Consider the following 14197-nt stretch of genomic DNA (forward strand, 5'->3'; position numbering starts at 1 on the left):
GCCCCACTAACCTACTCTTCCTGCCTTTAAATACATGTTCTTGGGGAACTGGTTCTTCTGTATTAAAACCTAAAGCATTGGCTTTTCCAGCTCATCAGAGCGTCTCAATTGTCCAGTGACTAACAGAACATTCAAAAGCAACCAAAAATACCTCAGCCCAACCCTGTGATGGGCACACAAACTGAATAGAAAGAAACTAGGTGCTTTCCAGAGAGAGCAATGACAAAAAACACTGGTACGTGCATTGTTCATATTCAATAAGTGCATTGTCTCCTGGAGCAGAAGGAAAGTGTTCTACATCTTACAAAGAAACTGACTTTTCAGACTTTGTTTCCCTTTTCTGGCAGGGTGAAGGTGGCAGAATACTCCCACGAACAGGGAAAGATGCGAACTGGAGCGATGTTGCCACTAGTCCTTCAACTCATCTTCTGCAACATGGAGGCTTTCTAGTACTGATAATGGAAATTGTGGCTGCAATTACTCCATGGTTTCAAGAAGCTGAATGGGCAGCCTTATAGCCAGTTTTACTGGTCTGAGCAGCTCCCAGCTTTGCAAAGTGTAGAACACTGGAAGGAGTTTTCTGAAGCCCACAACACATCTCGCTTACACACACACACAAAATTCTAATCAATACTTTGGACAAGACAAAGCTGCAATCTATGTGATCACACACTGTCATTGAACCCTCCTCTTCCCCTCCCCGCTCAATCCCGAATAAATGGACCTGACACCACCAATATATTTCACCTAGCCCCATTAATGAGTATCATATAGCAATGGCTTTTGGGCACTACCAGTCTGAGTCAGGTTCCAGCCAAGCTTTTGGGTTTGCATAGGACAGCATGTGCTTATCTGAGCCTGTTAGGTCATGCTTTGTCCCGCGTGTACCAGCTGCAAGGTATGCTTTCTCTAAGACCATTATTGGCTCTTAGCCAAGATGGTCAAGGACACACCCCCAAGCTCTGAGTGTCCCTAAACCTCTGACTACCAGAAGCTGGCACTGGACATCAGGGGATGGATGGGAAAAAAGTGGGTACAGAACAGGTTTTCTTGGGCTCTTATTGTAATGAGCCTGTCAATGCAGTTTGTTTTTTCCATCATGCAAGGTCAAAAAGGTTATTAAAATCATTGATCAAAACTTTACTCCATGATTAAAATGGTCTGCAAGTCTAAGTGTCTGATCCCCTTTTCTGTGCCACTAGAAGATGCAGAATTAATTCATGACCAATCTGTTTGGCAAAAAGCTTCAATACCCCTTTTGGTTTTAAGGTAGCTGAGCAAGTCACAGGTGCCCAACAGTCATTGACCTACCACTAGAGCACTGCTTTCAACAGCAAGATGCAATATCCTTATAGGTTAATTTTCCCCAAGAAACAGAAATCTCAAACAGGCCCAAGGACAATTCTGTCTCACCCACACTGGGTACAGCCCTGCATTTGGACTGTGGCAGTACAATTCTTCACCTAAACTTTAGGCGAGTGAAGGACTGCACACTGGAACAGCCTGTCATTCAAACCATGGCAGTGCCTGTGCTACAGTGCAGACTGGGAAATGCTCCTGTGATTTTCCAAGGTGTTTGCAGTGTGCAACTGCTAAAGTCAATGGTGAGCTAGTTCAGCAGCCAGATTTCTATAACAAGGTATTAATTACTGGTGGGTGTTTTTTACTCATGGCTGTGAATATGGGTATGGGTATGTGTGAGCATGTGCACACTAGGGGGTATGTGCCCATGGGCTGAAATATTTATCAGTACAGACCTGAAAGTGGAACAAAAAACCCCAACTGAACCAACACTGCAGACTGCTTTTGCTTTGCTACAGTGGTGTTTTCAGCTGTATTGGGAGAACGCAGGGTGTCCCTGGGGCATTGTAAATAGCACCCCAAGCATCCACACACACATACATGCGCACACACACTTTTTCTGCTATATAAGTTACATTCAACTGTGTTTCCTGATCATCTCATTAAGCTGCTCATGTCCTTCGAGTTTGCCTGCTGTCACACCTTGCTGCCAGCATCCCGACCAAACTGTGCTCTTCTCCGCTTCTACCATATGTAGCCTCCATCGTCTGCCTCTCCCTCCTCTTCTTCAGCCTCTTCTCCAGCTTCCTCAGTCTCTTTCTCTTCCTCATCCTCCCATCCAACGCCACTCCCAAAATCCCCCGAGAACCCAACTATGTCATCTACAACAAGAAGACAGCGCGAGTTAGGGAAATCACTCAGTTGGGAGCCCAGCGTACCTCACAACATTCTGCTCTAGGCTGAGAGAGGGAGCCAGCTAGATTAAAGGTAGCTTGGGGATGTCTAGGGTAGACATATCCACAGATGAATGTTTGCAAACTCAGCCCTGCCCAGTTCTAACAATGCAACCCATTCTTCCCCAGCAGTGGCCCTTCTATCCCAGTGCCAGGCCTTGACACAGCTCTCCCAGTGTACCCCTGTCCTCACCAGTAACATCCCTGCTATCCCAATCTGAGGTACTCCTCAAGCACCATCCTCTGGTCAGGACAAACTGTGCCAAAGTGGGAAATGGTTTTACAATGTAAATGAACATCCTTTAGGGATTAGGATGAGGTTTGTTTTCATTTGCTATGACCTAACCTCACATCTGTTGGGCTCAATGCAGGAATCATTGGAGGAGGCCCTATGGCCTGTGCTATGCAGGCCAGGATAGGTGATCACAAGGGGCCTTGTGGCCTTAAACATCTATGAATCCGAATCCAAATCCAAATTTCCTGAGTTATTAACATTAAGGCATAAGCGCTGGTGGCCCTTTGGGTGCAGGCTTTGCAGGCGTACTTGCTCTACATGGCTCCAGTGATAGTCACTTCCCTCTTCTTGAAGCAACAGCGCAGCCAAAGCTGCTCCTCTGTGATGCAATGCTCATTCATTGTCAAGTCAGATGGACATGAATACTTCCCTCTCCTCCCTCCCGTGTCCTTACCACAATCTGGGTTTCCACGTATCCGTGTTCCTGTCAGCTCCATGCCAAGCTGGTCAACACACCAGCACTCCCCACTGCTCTGGTCACACTGCATCTTCCTGTAGTATCCATCCTCATCACAGCTTGGAATGAAAATACCTGGGGAAAAAATGACAGGAGTCTCCAAAATTGGGCCCAGTGTGAGAACAGGAAATGTACAGTATAACAGCTACTGCTGCATTTGAAACATGGAGATGGACTCAGCTGTTCTAAAAAGAGTTACTGAACAAATGTCTCAGAAATCCAGCAACCTGCAGTGGACGCTGCCTCACACGAAGGTGAAATACCAGGAGCACGCACAAAGGGGCAAGTCACGGAGTGCATTTATCAGAAGTTCAGGGGAAGAGCTCACGAAGCAAGAATGTCACAGCTGCATACATCTTATAACAAGGTCTCAGATGAGTCCAACAGTAACTCAAGAGTAACATCGAAAGCATCACAATGAGAAATATCATACTGGTATTCTGAGGTGGGTAATATCTCAACTACAGGGAGGTAAAGGGGCTGAGGCCGATATCAACTCTGCTCAGAAGGAATGTGAAGGGCAAGAGAACTTCACAACCATGATTAACCCAACATTGTTAGCAATGCCAAGCCTAGGGGCCAGAAGCTGTGCCAGGACTAGATCCTGCTACAAGGGGAGAGAAGTCCATCCCATCCATCATTACTGGGAAGTCTGCATGGCTCATGACTCACCAGGTTTCTTTTTTGCTGCTTCTTGGATCTGGATCCTTTCCAGCTCCACGAGACAGGGGGGCTCTGTAATACCCAAAACAAACACCTCTTAGCGCATCTCAGCACGCATGCCTGTTTCTATTTAGGGAGGACTCCTCCTCCAGAGGTGGCCAGGGGACTGGTGGTGAACGAAGGATGAGGATCGTCTTCAACTGGTCAGAAGAACCAGGTTTGCTCAAGCTGTCTCCTCACTCAACCTCACTCCTCCCAGCTTCCTTTATGTGCTAATCAGGGAGCCCCTCCCCATCCCCAGCCTGTGGAATCTAGAGCCTTGGACACAGGCAGGTTCTTAGTTAACTTCCTCACGGTCTCACTCTGTTAGAATGACACAGTCTGAAGAAGTGGCTCTTCTGTCAAGATCTTCCCATTCATCATCAGTGCCTCACCCAGTTCATTGTATAATGCAGGGCTGTCCTCATATTGGACTTCAATGGAAATGTTAGGTAGGGTGACTGTTTTCTAAGTACATTCTGCTCTTTATTGCCCTTTATATCTATTTATAGCAGTATATATATTACCACAGCCCTTTGTCTGGCATCTGGCTGCCTCACTGCTTTTTGACCAGAAAGTGGTCAAAAGACAAATGCTAGAGCAGTGGCTCTCAAACTTTTTACTGGTGACCCCTTTCACACAGCAGGTCTCTGAGTGCGACCCCCCTAGTAAATTAAAAACACTTCAAAATATATTTAACATCATTATAAATGCTGGCAGCAAAAGCAGTTGGGGTGGAGGTTGACAGCTCATAACCCCCCCACCATGTAATAACCTAGCAACTCTCTGAGGGGTCCCGACCCCCAGTTTGAGAACCCCTGGGCTAGAGCAATATCTACCATCAGTGCCTGTGAATCACTCCATGCTGCCATCCTGAAATTCAGTTAACAGCCTGTCTCAACAGATGTGTCTTACATTAGGCCCTGAATGTGACCAAAGCCTGCCTCAGGTGAACTGTCAGAGGAACTCAGTACAAAAGGTAGGAGCCTTTTCTGAAAATACCCTAGAACAGGGGTGGCCAAGCTGTGGCTCTTCAGAAGTTAATATGCGGCTCCTTGTATAGGCACCGACTCCAGGGCTGGAGCTACAGGCGCCAACTTTCTAATGTGCCAGGGGGAGCTCACTGTTCAACCCCTGGCTCTCCCATAGGTCCTGCCCCCACTCCACCCCTTCCCGCTCCCTCTCCTGAGCCTGCGATGCCCTTGTTCCTCCCCCTTCACCCCCAGAGCCTCCTGCATGCCACAGAACAGCAGATTGGGAGGTGCAGGGAGGGAGGGAGAGGTGCTGATTGGCAGGGCTGCCGGTGAGTGGGAGGCGCTGGGACGGGAGGGGAGCTGATGAAGGGCTACTGAGGTATTACTGTGGCTCTTTGGCAATGTACATTGGTAAATTCTGGTTCCTTCTCTGGCTCAGGTTGGCTACCTCTGCCCTAGAGATTTCTGTCCTGGGACCTGACAGCAGAGGGACTCCAGGTGACCTTAGCTGCTGGAATGGGACACAGTAGGAGAGAGCTTCTGTAATCTGATTTCTTAAGAAAGTCAAACCAGCTGGGGCTTTACAGAAGCGGGCAGACATTTTGTGAGGTTACTGACTCTTGAATAGCCATATAGAATTGCTGACTGAAAAGCCCATACAAAACAGTGCTCTCTCTAAAGGAAACCTGGTGATGACGCACTTTCTCTCCAGAAACAGAAGCACCATTCGGCAGTGGAGACGTGGCCGTCCTTATAGGTGTCACAGGAGTTGAAGAAGGGCCGGATGCAAATCTCATACTTGTCTAGGTTGATAGCTGCGAGCTCTGTCTGGTCCAGGAAAAGGTCATTGTTTGTGTCCAGCTTGGAAAACATCCAGCCAATGGAATCCTTGCAACTGGCCACCAGGCTCTTGTCCAGCACTGTGAACAAACGGAGGGAATGAAGGAGAAAGAGAGAGAACAGCAGAGATAGAGGAGTGAGAGTCAAATCAAAAGTGCCTTTATCCCCTCACTCACACCACCACCATGCACACAGGTACTGTCAGATGGCAGCATCTCCTGGAAGGATGGATTATTAGCAATGGTAAAACTCACCGGCTGAATTGTATGCATAACCACAGGATTCAGGACAGAAAATAAAAAGGAGAAAAATGAAGACTGGGGACTGTCCTGGGATAGAGGGTTTCCTTGTCAGAGTGTCTGCAAAATCATTTAGGCTTTATCAGCTGAAGTGCTTCTGCTGCTTCTCACCAGCACCCCCTTGCTGTGTCCTTTCTGTGCCAGAGTGAATGGTGTGCTGGCATGAGGTGCCAGACTGGGGCAAACAGGCTGCTACGCACCCTTTATTTTCAGAGACCAGGCCAATTTTGTCATAAATGCTTCCTTTTGAGGGCTGATGAAATGCCCTGACCTTGTGACAGTGCCCTGACATGAGGCCATGACATTGATGTGGCCTAAGGAACCATGACATTGGGGTTGAATGGATCTCTGCTGCAGGACACATTTATACAGGGTGAAGGAGGTCAGGAAGAGCTACAGGGAGGATCACAGGGCATAAAAGCTGAGCTCTGCAGAGTCTGAGCGCTTCACCCGAAGAGTCCTGCACTGTTGTGAACTGTAATCCCTGCCAGCTACGCATAGATCCGCACAGCATAGAGGATTGTTAGGCTGTGTCTCTGGGCAACAGTCTTCAAACGCTGCTTCCCTTTCCCTATTCACAGACAGTACAAAGCAGCTGCCAGTTTGGCTCTGGATGGACTTCCTAGCAGCTGGAGAAAACAAACATGGCCCATGGTTCTGATTATCAGAGTTGAGGGAGGAAAACTCACGGGAAGGGGTGGCAGAGAAATGTCTGCCTCAAACACAGTTCCTACTGCTGATTTCATCAAATCAATTCCCCCCCAAGGAGCAATCAGCTCAGAGATTTTTGTTCACTGACATTTAAACTAACCAGATTCCTCCTGACTGAGCTCACTTCACACCCCACACGTGCTTCGGGACCAGGGAGGTACTCCGTTTTAATAGGCACACTGAAGCGTTTGCCTTGCTTGTGCTCACAGCAATTGGCAGAGCTGATGGGCCATGCAGAGACCTCTCTCGTTATTCTGCCTGACCAGTGCGTATCTAACAATAATGGCTACAACCCCAACCAGCCAGGTTTCTGCATGGCCAACCTTTAGTCAATCCTAAAAGTTACTCAGTGGATCTTTCAGCCACTCAGAAAAGCTCTGCATGCATTAAAAACTATCATCTTTTTACCTGCATAGTAGGTCCTCGGATCGGCCATAACATACCACTGGAATAGTCTCAAAGCCAACCAGAATGCAGCAGGTTAATAATGGCACATGCAGTAAGATTTACTCCACTGCACCAAAATCCATCAGATAAAATGGTCTGATTGCCACCCTTCACTGGAATCATAAAGACATTTCAATAGAGCCATGCATCTGATGAAGTGGGTATTCACCCACAAAAGCTCATGCTCCAAAACGTCTGTTAGTCTTTAAGGTGCCACAGGATTCTTTGCTGCTCCAATAGAACATTGTCACAGGAGATTTATATGGCTGCTTCCAGAGTGGAATATGGGAGCTGTTTAGCAAAGCACAGCAGTACTACACAGCAGTTCAGCCTAGAATTTCAGTTTCTCACTGAAACTAGAGAGAGTTCAGGTAGGCAGAATGAAATTATCCAGGCTGGAACCTGACTGGAACTCCTGGGATGACATGCCTATTCTTACAAAAAGGCTCTTTAATAACCACATATGGTCAGGCATCTGCTTTTGAGATCTTAAAAACAGCAACACAAGGAACCCAATTTCCAACTAGCCCCATGCTAGAACATTGGTCCTGCACTGACTCAAAAGGAAGGATATCAGGCCCACTTCCTGTAGCACCAAGATGTTCTTTGGAGTTTTCCCTGCCAAATTCAGTCCTGATCCAACCCTGCTTACAGCAGGAGGTCTCGTAAGGTCACAGCACACGGTTGTCCAACAACAAGGTATGGGTCCTATCTGAAAATGAACCAGCTTCATCTTGGTATTTATGTACCACATTGACTTTATCCTGGGACAACGTTCTCTCCCCGAGATTATGAGACAGATTCTCTGGCCACCAAGTTCACTATGCGGTGCAAAGTGAATGTAAAACAGATGGAGATTCCCCCTGGATGCGTGTAGGGGGACTCTCCACCAGAATAAAGCTAGAGCAGTCAGCTCCACTGTGTCTCTTGCACTGGAAACCTCTGCCCCAGTGTAAGGGGAAGGAGAAGTGTGTCAGGTGGGGAAGGGGAGTAGAGGCGTTCGGGTCTGTTTTGCCCAGTTCTCCATAGGTGGAAGGTCCCTGAGGCATCCTACCCCCTACAGCTTTAACTAATTCTGGTGCCAAGCAACTGAAAATTAAGAAGCTGCAATTGGCTCCCTGATAGACTCCCTCTCCACTGTGCCTGAGCAGAGAATGGGCACAGTGGAGAATCAAGACACACACACACGTACCACAAGCCCTGCCTGCCTCTCTCACATAGGCCCCTCACCAAAATGCACATGACATCAGTAGGTCTCATTTGAGCTCGGCTGATCTAGATTAAGGGCATATGTTGTGAAAAAGGTACCCAACATGTCAAACACATCTTATGCTGATGGACATACGTGGCATGTCAGACAGCTGTCCTGAATGGAACGATCCACTGGAAATTCAGAACACTGTCATCAGTGAATGCGTCTTGCAGCATAGGACTCCCACAGCCCACCTGAAAGCCTTTTAGACATGTCAGCAAGCACACTCCAGAATTCATGTGCCAAGCCACTGGTAATTTTGCTCTCCCAGTCCAATAATCTATGCTCCCTTTGGGGAGGAAACACCGCATTATTTGCATTAGGCCTGATTTAGGAATAAAGGAATGGAGATCCAATACCCAACTCTTGGCCCAGCCCCTCAGCTGATGTAAACTGGAATAGCTCTGTTGAAGTCAAGGGTACTACACTGATTTACACCAGCTAGGAATCTGGCCCCATGTCACCACTGACAGCATCAGGGAATTCACCCACTGTGGCTGTGGCCCTGATGCAGTTCCACTATTGGCAGCACTGGCATAGACAAGTTTCTGGCAGACACAGACGTTGAAGCACTGGGCCACATAAATGTGTTAGAAGCAAAGTTAGCCCATGGAATGCTTCAAACACTGGGGACTGCCTGGAGTCCCATTGTCACTAGCACTCCCGCTGTCACTATAACCAGGAGAGCTGGACTGGTGGAAGCAAAGGTGGGAGATTTGGGGCAAAAAAGCCGAGTGCAAGCATGCCCAGGAGTGACTGGTTTACGGCCCAAAGCAGGATGATTAATGTCCCTTCTATATTTTTATCCTGGTTAATGAAACCATGGAGGAAATTCTGATTATATAGCTCAATGTCTATTCCTTGTTTGAGCCCTACTAAGTTCTTCTCTTCAAAATACATTGTGGCAGTGAGTTCCACAGATTAACTAGGTGTTGTGTAAAAAAGGATGTATTTTTATGAGTTTTAGATTTGTTGCCTTTTCATTTAATTGAAAGCCCCCTTGTTCTTGAATTATGAGAAAGGTCAAAAAGTAAGGACGGGCCAGTGGAGGGAAAGGGTGTGCCGGGGCTATGGGTCTAGTCTGAGAGTGGGGTTCAACTTCCAGTTGTGTCACAGACTTCCTTTGTGGCTATGGGCAAGTCATTTACCCTTTCTGTGCCTCAATCCCCGTCTGTAAAACAGAGTTAATAGCACTCAGCTACTTCATAGAGGTGTTGTGAGGAGAAATATATCACAGACTGAGGTGCTCAGATAGCACATGAATGGGGGCCATATACGTAGCTAAACACATGAATAAATAGTAGCACCCGATTCACCTTCTTTATACCATATTTAATTTTCTTTATTATATACCTCTAACAGCCGCCTCTATTTCCCTTTTCTAAAGGAAATCATCCCAATCCATGTGCTTCCCCCTTATGGGGAAGAAAGTCTAATTATTTATATGGCCTTTCTCTGGACCCTCCTTTTTTGGCTGTGTTCTTTTTGAGGTAGGGTGATACTGTATAAAAGATATGCCTGTGTGACCATTAAACTAGTGACAACAACAAGAGGCAAGAGAAGCAGGTGTCTGGACCTTAGCAGGTATATGGTGGGATAGTGGCTATGCAGTGAGCTATAAGGGGCAAAGGTTCAACTGCAGTGCCACAATATGAGAAATCGTAGACCATATTAATCGTGGTCTGCATTTCAGCCCACTCTGCCACAGAGGCGGGAAGAATGGAACTAATGGACACTGAACTTAGCAAACTGAAATACCTGCACCAGACCTGACTGCACTGAGCACAGTCTCCATCACTCTACAGACCTTTGTTCCCATATGAGGGAGGGGGGTTTGCGTGTCCAAAAATGACAGATCTGCAGTTTCCGTACCATTCACTGGATTAGCCCCTGGGTTTCCCGAACTGTTCTGCTTGGAGTTCTCATGTAGGAGCTGGAACCAGTCCCGCAGACGGTCTCCCAGGTCTGCTAAGTCCTGCCCGGTACAAGTCTCTGGAAATTAAATGGCGAACTATTAAACAAGCATCCCAGCCGCCGGAAAGGGCTGGGAAGATGGAAATGGATGCCAGGTTTGGATAGCTAGGGTAGTTACACCCAGCATGGGGCACAAATGTGGCTTCGCGAGCATGGAAACAGATGTACCCACCATTTCTGGGGATCGTGATAGAGGAGGCCTGTTGTCATAGTCACAAGGGTGGAGAGAAGTAAAAGGAGAAAGATGGGTAGGCAGTCCCAAAAGATCTCCCCTAATGCACTCCTCCAACTAGTGAGCCTCCCAACAACCAGCACTCTCCCAGTCCTCACTGGCACCACCATCCTCACGCCGTCCCAGATTTCTCAGCCTGCCCTTGGATGACTTCTATGTCTTAGCTCCTGTTCTCCACAGCTTTTCTATGCTTTTTGTTTTGTCTACATCTTCTGCCATATAAGAGATCACTCTGACGCAGAGTTAATGAACAAACTCCAGCTCTATTGTGGCTGCTTACAACTAAGCTTCTTTGATCTCCTGGCTTCTCAGACAGGCCCCCAGGAGGTGTCTCTACCAAACAGTTCCCTCCAGAAAACAGTATGGTGCCTGAACGTGTCTGCTGGAACTTCCATATTGTTACAACGTTGTCCATCTCACTGGGCTCCTGTCCGTACTGTCCCTGCTGTGCTCATCTTTTCTCCTCTCTCATTCTCTCTTGCCACCCCTTTGATTGCCGTTCTTTTCTCCTTCTCCCTTTGTGCCTTCACTTCTTGCTCTCCCTTCTGTCTCTGTTATACTCCCTCTCTCTACTACAGGCTCTGTCTTGAGAGTCAAGACAGCTCCACCTGCATTATTATTTGTGTCCTCCTCTCCCCATCACAAGACATGCATTTTCTTTATTTATTTTATATCCATGGGGAATAAAACAAACTAGGTAGTAGCCTCTCTCTTACCTTGTTTGACATCTGTAGTTGAGGTGGGGCCATGCTCGGTCGGACAGGGGCACTGGCCCTCACACTTCACTGCCAGCTGCTTGCTGGTCAGGCAGGCTTGCTGCTCCAGTTTGCACTGAGAGAAGGAGCAGGAAGAGTCAGTGCAATAAGCACAATTCCACTCTGAGCACTCCGCAACTCACACCACCCAAACCATGTTCGATTCTTGGATGGCAAAAGAAACTCCAATCAATCCCCTGGGTAACAAGCATGTTCCCACCTGAGTGCAAAGCCCCACCAGGTTACAGGTGTGAGAGCAGGGAGTCGACTCACCACCTCCAGAATATGCATAACTAAGAAGGGGCCCAACAGAAATGTGCTCTTCTGAGTTTCATGTTTCCACTCTCCCCAGGGCTCTTTCCAAAAAGCAAGACCTCATGCATAGGGTCAATCCATTCCACTGATCTTGCAGCTACTTTTGTGTAACCTTTTCAAGCAAGCTCAAGTCCAGGACCAGAAGAGGTCTCAGCAGGGACCACCTTCTACCCAATCAGCAATATTTACTACACAGAACCAAATAGGCCAGATCATTCCAATCGACCTTGCTTTCTGTTATTTTATCCCTACTCTCAGGCTCTTGGTACTGAGCTCCCCGTGTAAGGTATGTTTCTTGCAGCCCTGCTAAATCAGGGTGCAGATGAGGGGATAGACTATACCCATTTAGAAATCTGTGAGGAAGCACATGCACTTTTCTGGCAGCTCTGAAAGCTGAGGATAAAGGCTTAACTGATACAGATTCCCATCTTCTAGTTACCAGATCTACAGGCAACAAGACGAGGTCAGCACAGCTTTCCCAAACGAGCTGTGATTCACTACTGAGCCATGCTGCCCTGTAAAGCTTTGGTGTACTGTACACAATGCACAGTATATCCACTGCTAATGTTACCACCACAGCAACGTGCAGAATCCAGCACCGAGTGATACCACGTCCCCAGCATGAGCTCATGTCACCCTTCCCAGTACTCCCCTCATGGACAACTGAGACAAACTCCTCAGTCACTTCTGTGCCTCAGCACCGAGCCCTGGGAGCGTGGCTAGGGAACTGTCGCAGATACAGCTGTGAACACTAATGCAGACCTGAGCTGCAGTACTATAGTTGGCCCTTCACTGGAAGCCATGAAGCACAACTGCTCCCCGGAGTTACCCCTTTGACACCCACCCTCCTCATCAGTATATAGGCCTTGTCCGCCCCACTCACCACAGAGTTGTAAGTGTGTCCATCAGAGCCGCAGACAGATGTAAGCTGGGTCATGTGACATGGTTTGCAAAAGCTTTCTTTGTTTCCATGGTGTTTCAGGGCAGGCTGCTTGATTCTATCCATGGGGGGCGGGGAGAGAGAGAGACAGAGAGATGGATAGGTGCTAGGCATGTTCACCCACACCTCCTCGCTTCCCAGCAGAACTTGCTCAAGGTTTCTGCTCCTTGGTTCCCCAAAGAAATCCGTTATTCTTATTATTCTGTGGTAAATTGTGTTCACTTTGCAGGCCCGCAGGCAGCTGTTCACCCGCCTGTCAAACTGGGGGGAGGGGAGGGAGGAAGGCCGCTGTAAGGGGAAGAATGGAAGTGATTTTTGGAGCAACGAATTTAGAACAGAAGCCCAAGTGATATTGGAGTTGATTGTCGTACCTGGGTCTCAAGACTGCGAAGGAAGGCAGGTGGGAGGTGGCTCTCCAGTCCCCAGGGAACAATTGGTACAAGAGCAGAGAGAACAAGGTGATTCTTAAAGGCCACAGAAAAACAAATGGGGGAGACACCAACATTATAGGGTGCAATGGCAATGGGCTCAGGTAGGGCCAGTCTGCCTGAGGGGCCTGGTGGTAATCAGTGTCCCATTAATGCTGTTCTGACTGCTGGACCTGGAACAAACCACCACCCCAAAGTACGATGTGAGGAGGGCTTTCTCCATTGCGAGCTGTTGGGATAATGAGGCCTACAACTTGACCTAATTGAAAGCTCAACTGTAAAAAGTGAGTAAAAGTTCATAAATTGTCACACTGACTAGTTATATACAATTGTTTAAAAAAAGATGTAAGAAGGAGCTGGGAAGAGTGCATTAATTTAAACAGGAAGAGATTTACTGATACCACTCAAGGGCAGTGTTAAGATTATCACTGGTAAACGAGGAGTAGAAGATGGAAATCAGTGAACTAAAATTGGAGTCAGGAAATTAGGCCTATTTAGGGTGACCAGATGTATAGATTTTATAGGGACAGTCCCGATTTTGGGGTTTTTTTCTTCTGTAGGCTCCTATTACCCCCCGTCCCAATTTTTCACACTTGCTGTCTGGTCACCCTAGGCCTATTAGTGGACAAAATGATGAGGATGGACTATCCTGCCCACCACTCCCTCTTTGGGGTCCTCAGAAAGAGACTTTGGGAGAGGGAGTGTCAAACTGGCTACTGTGATGCTGGATGGCTGAATGAAGAGAGGAGGGGAAGGAATGAGTTTCACCATCATGGCTGGCAGCCCCACCATCTCCTGGGACCCTAGACCGTCTTCATTCTAATCCTGAAAATTGTCCTGACCAGAGGGACCCAGATGACATCACCACGTCCATCGGCTTCAGCTGAACTCCGAATACAACCTGGGATGTTAGACTTTGTCACCCTCTACCGGTGTATGTTCTTTTCCTTCCTCACCATATTTCTTGCCTTTCCTATTCCTCTCCATTTTGCTTCTGTCTGTAAGAGTCTGGCTTAAATGGCCCACAGGGGACATTTTGCAACACTGCTGTCAGCCTGTGATCAGAAAGAGGCAGCTAAATGTAATGCCCTGAACAGCCCAATGCTGGTACAAATTTGCCAAGTCTCAGACTGGCTGATATGACCATGTACTGGGCCTGTGTTTCTGCAGCAGAGAGGTTGCAAGCAAGAGTCAATACCAGTGACAGAAACTTCATTTTCTATCCTTGCTAGTCTTTTCTCTACCTTTTTGTGTGTGTTTGTTTTGTTTTGTTTTGTCTTCTAGGAAACGGGATCAGACTGTAACAATAACAGAAACAACA

General features: G+C 47.6%; 2 protein-coding genes across 3 annotated transcripts in view; one reads left to right on the forward strand and one right to left on the reverse strand.

Moving 5' to 3' along the window:
• The window catches only part of TYSND1 (trypsin like peroxisomal matrix peptidase 1), a 33783-nt gene extending 32610 nt beyond the window's left edge, over positions 1–1173 (forward strand). For both annotated transcript variants that reach the window (XM_032783295.2, XM_032783294.2), the window contains exon 5: positions 348–1173. The gene's annotated coding sequence lies outside the window, so the exon portion shown is untranslated. The remainder of the gene's footprint in view (positions 1–347) is intronic.
• A 96-nt stretch (positions 1174–1269) lies between these two features.
• Positions 1270–14197, reverse strand: part of SPOCK2 (SPARC (osteonectin), cwcv and kazal like domains proteoglycan 2) — a 53536-nt gene continuing 40608 nt past the window's right edge. The window contains exons 4-10 of the mRNA XM_032783301.2: positions 12392–12506; positions 11155–11269; positions 10105–10224; positions 5385–5603; positions 3680–3742; positions 2945–3082; positions 1270–2183 (exon numbers count right to left, since the gene is read on the reverse strand). Of these exons, the coding sequence (XP_032639192.1) occupies positions 2047–2183; positions 2945–3082; positions 3680–3742; positions 5385–5603; positions 10105–10224; positions 11155–11269; positions 12392–12506 (907 nt within the window). The 3' untranslated portion in view covers positions 1270–2046. The remainder of the gene's footprint in view (positions 2184–2944; positions 3083–3679; positions 3743–5384; positions 5604–10104; positions 10225–11154; positions 11270–12391; positions 12507–14197) is intronic.

Source organism: Chelonoidis abingdonii, chromosome 15, assembly GCF_003597395.2.
Source record: "Chelonoidis abingdonii isolate Lonesome George chromosome 15, CheloAbing_2.0, whole genome shotgun sequence".
NCBI lineage: Eukaryota > Metazoa > Chordata > Testudines > Testudinidae > Chelonoidis > Chelonoidis abingdonii.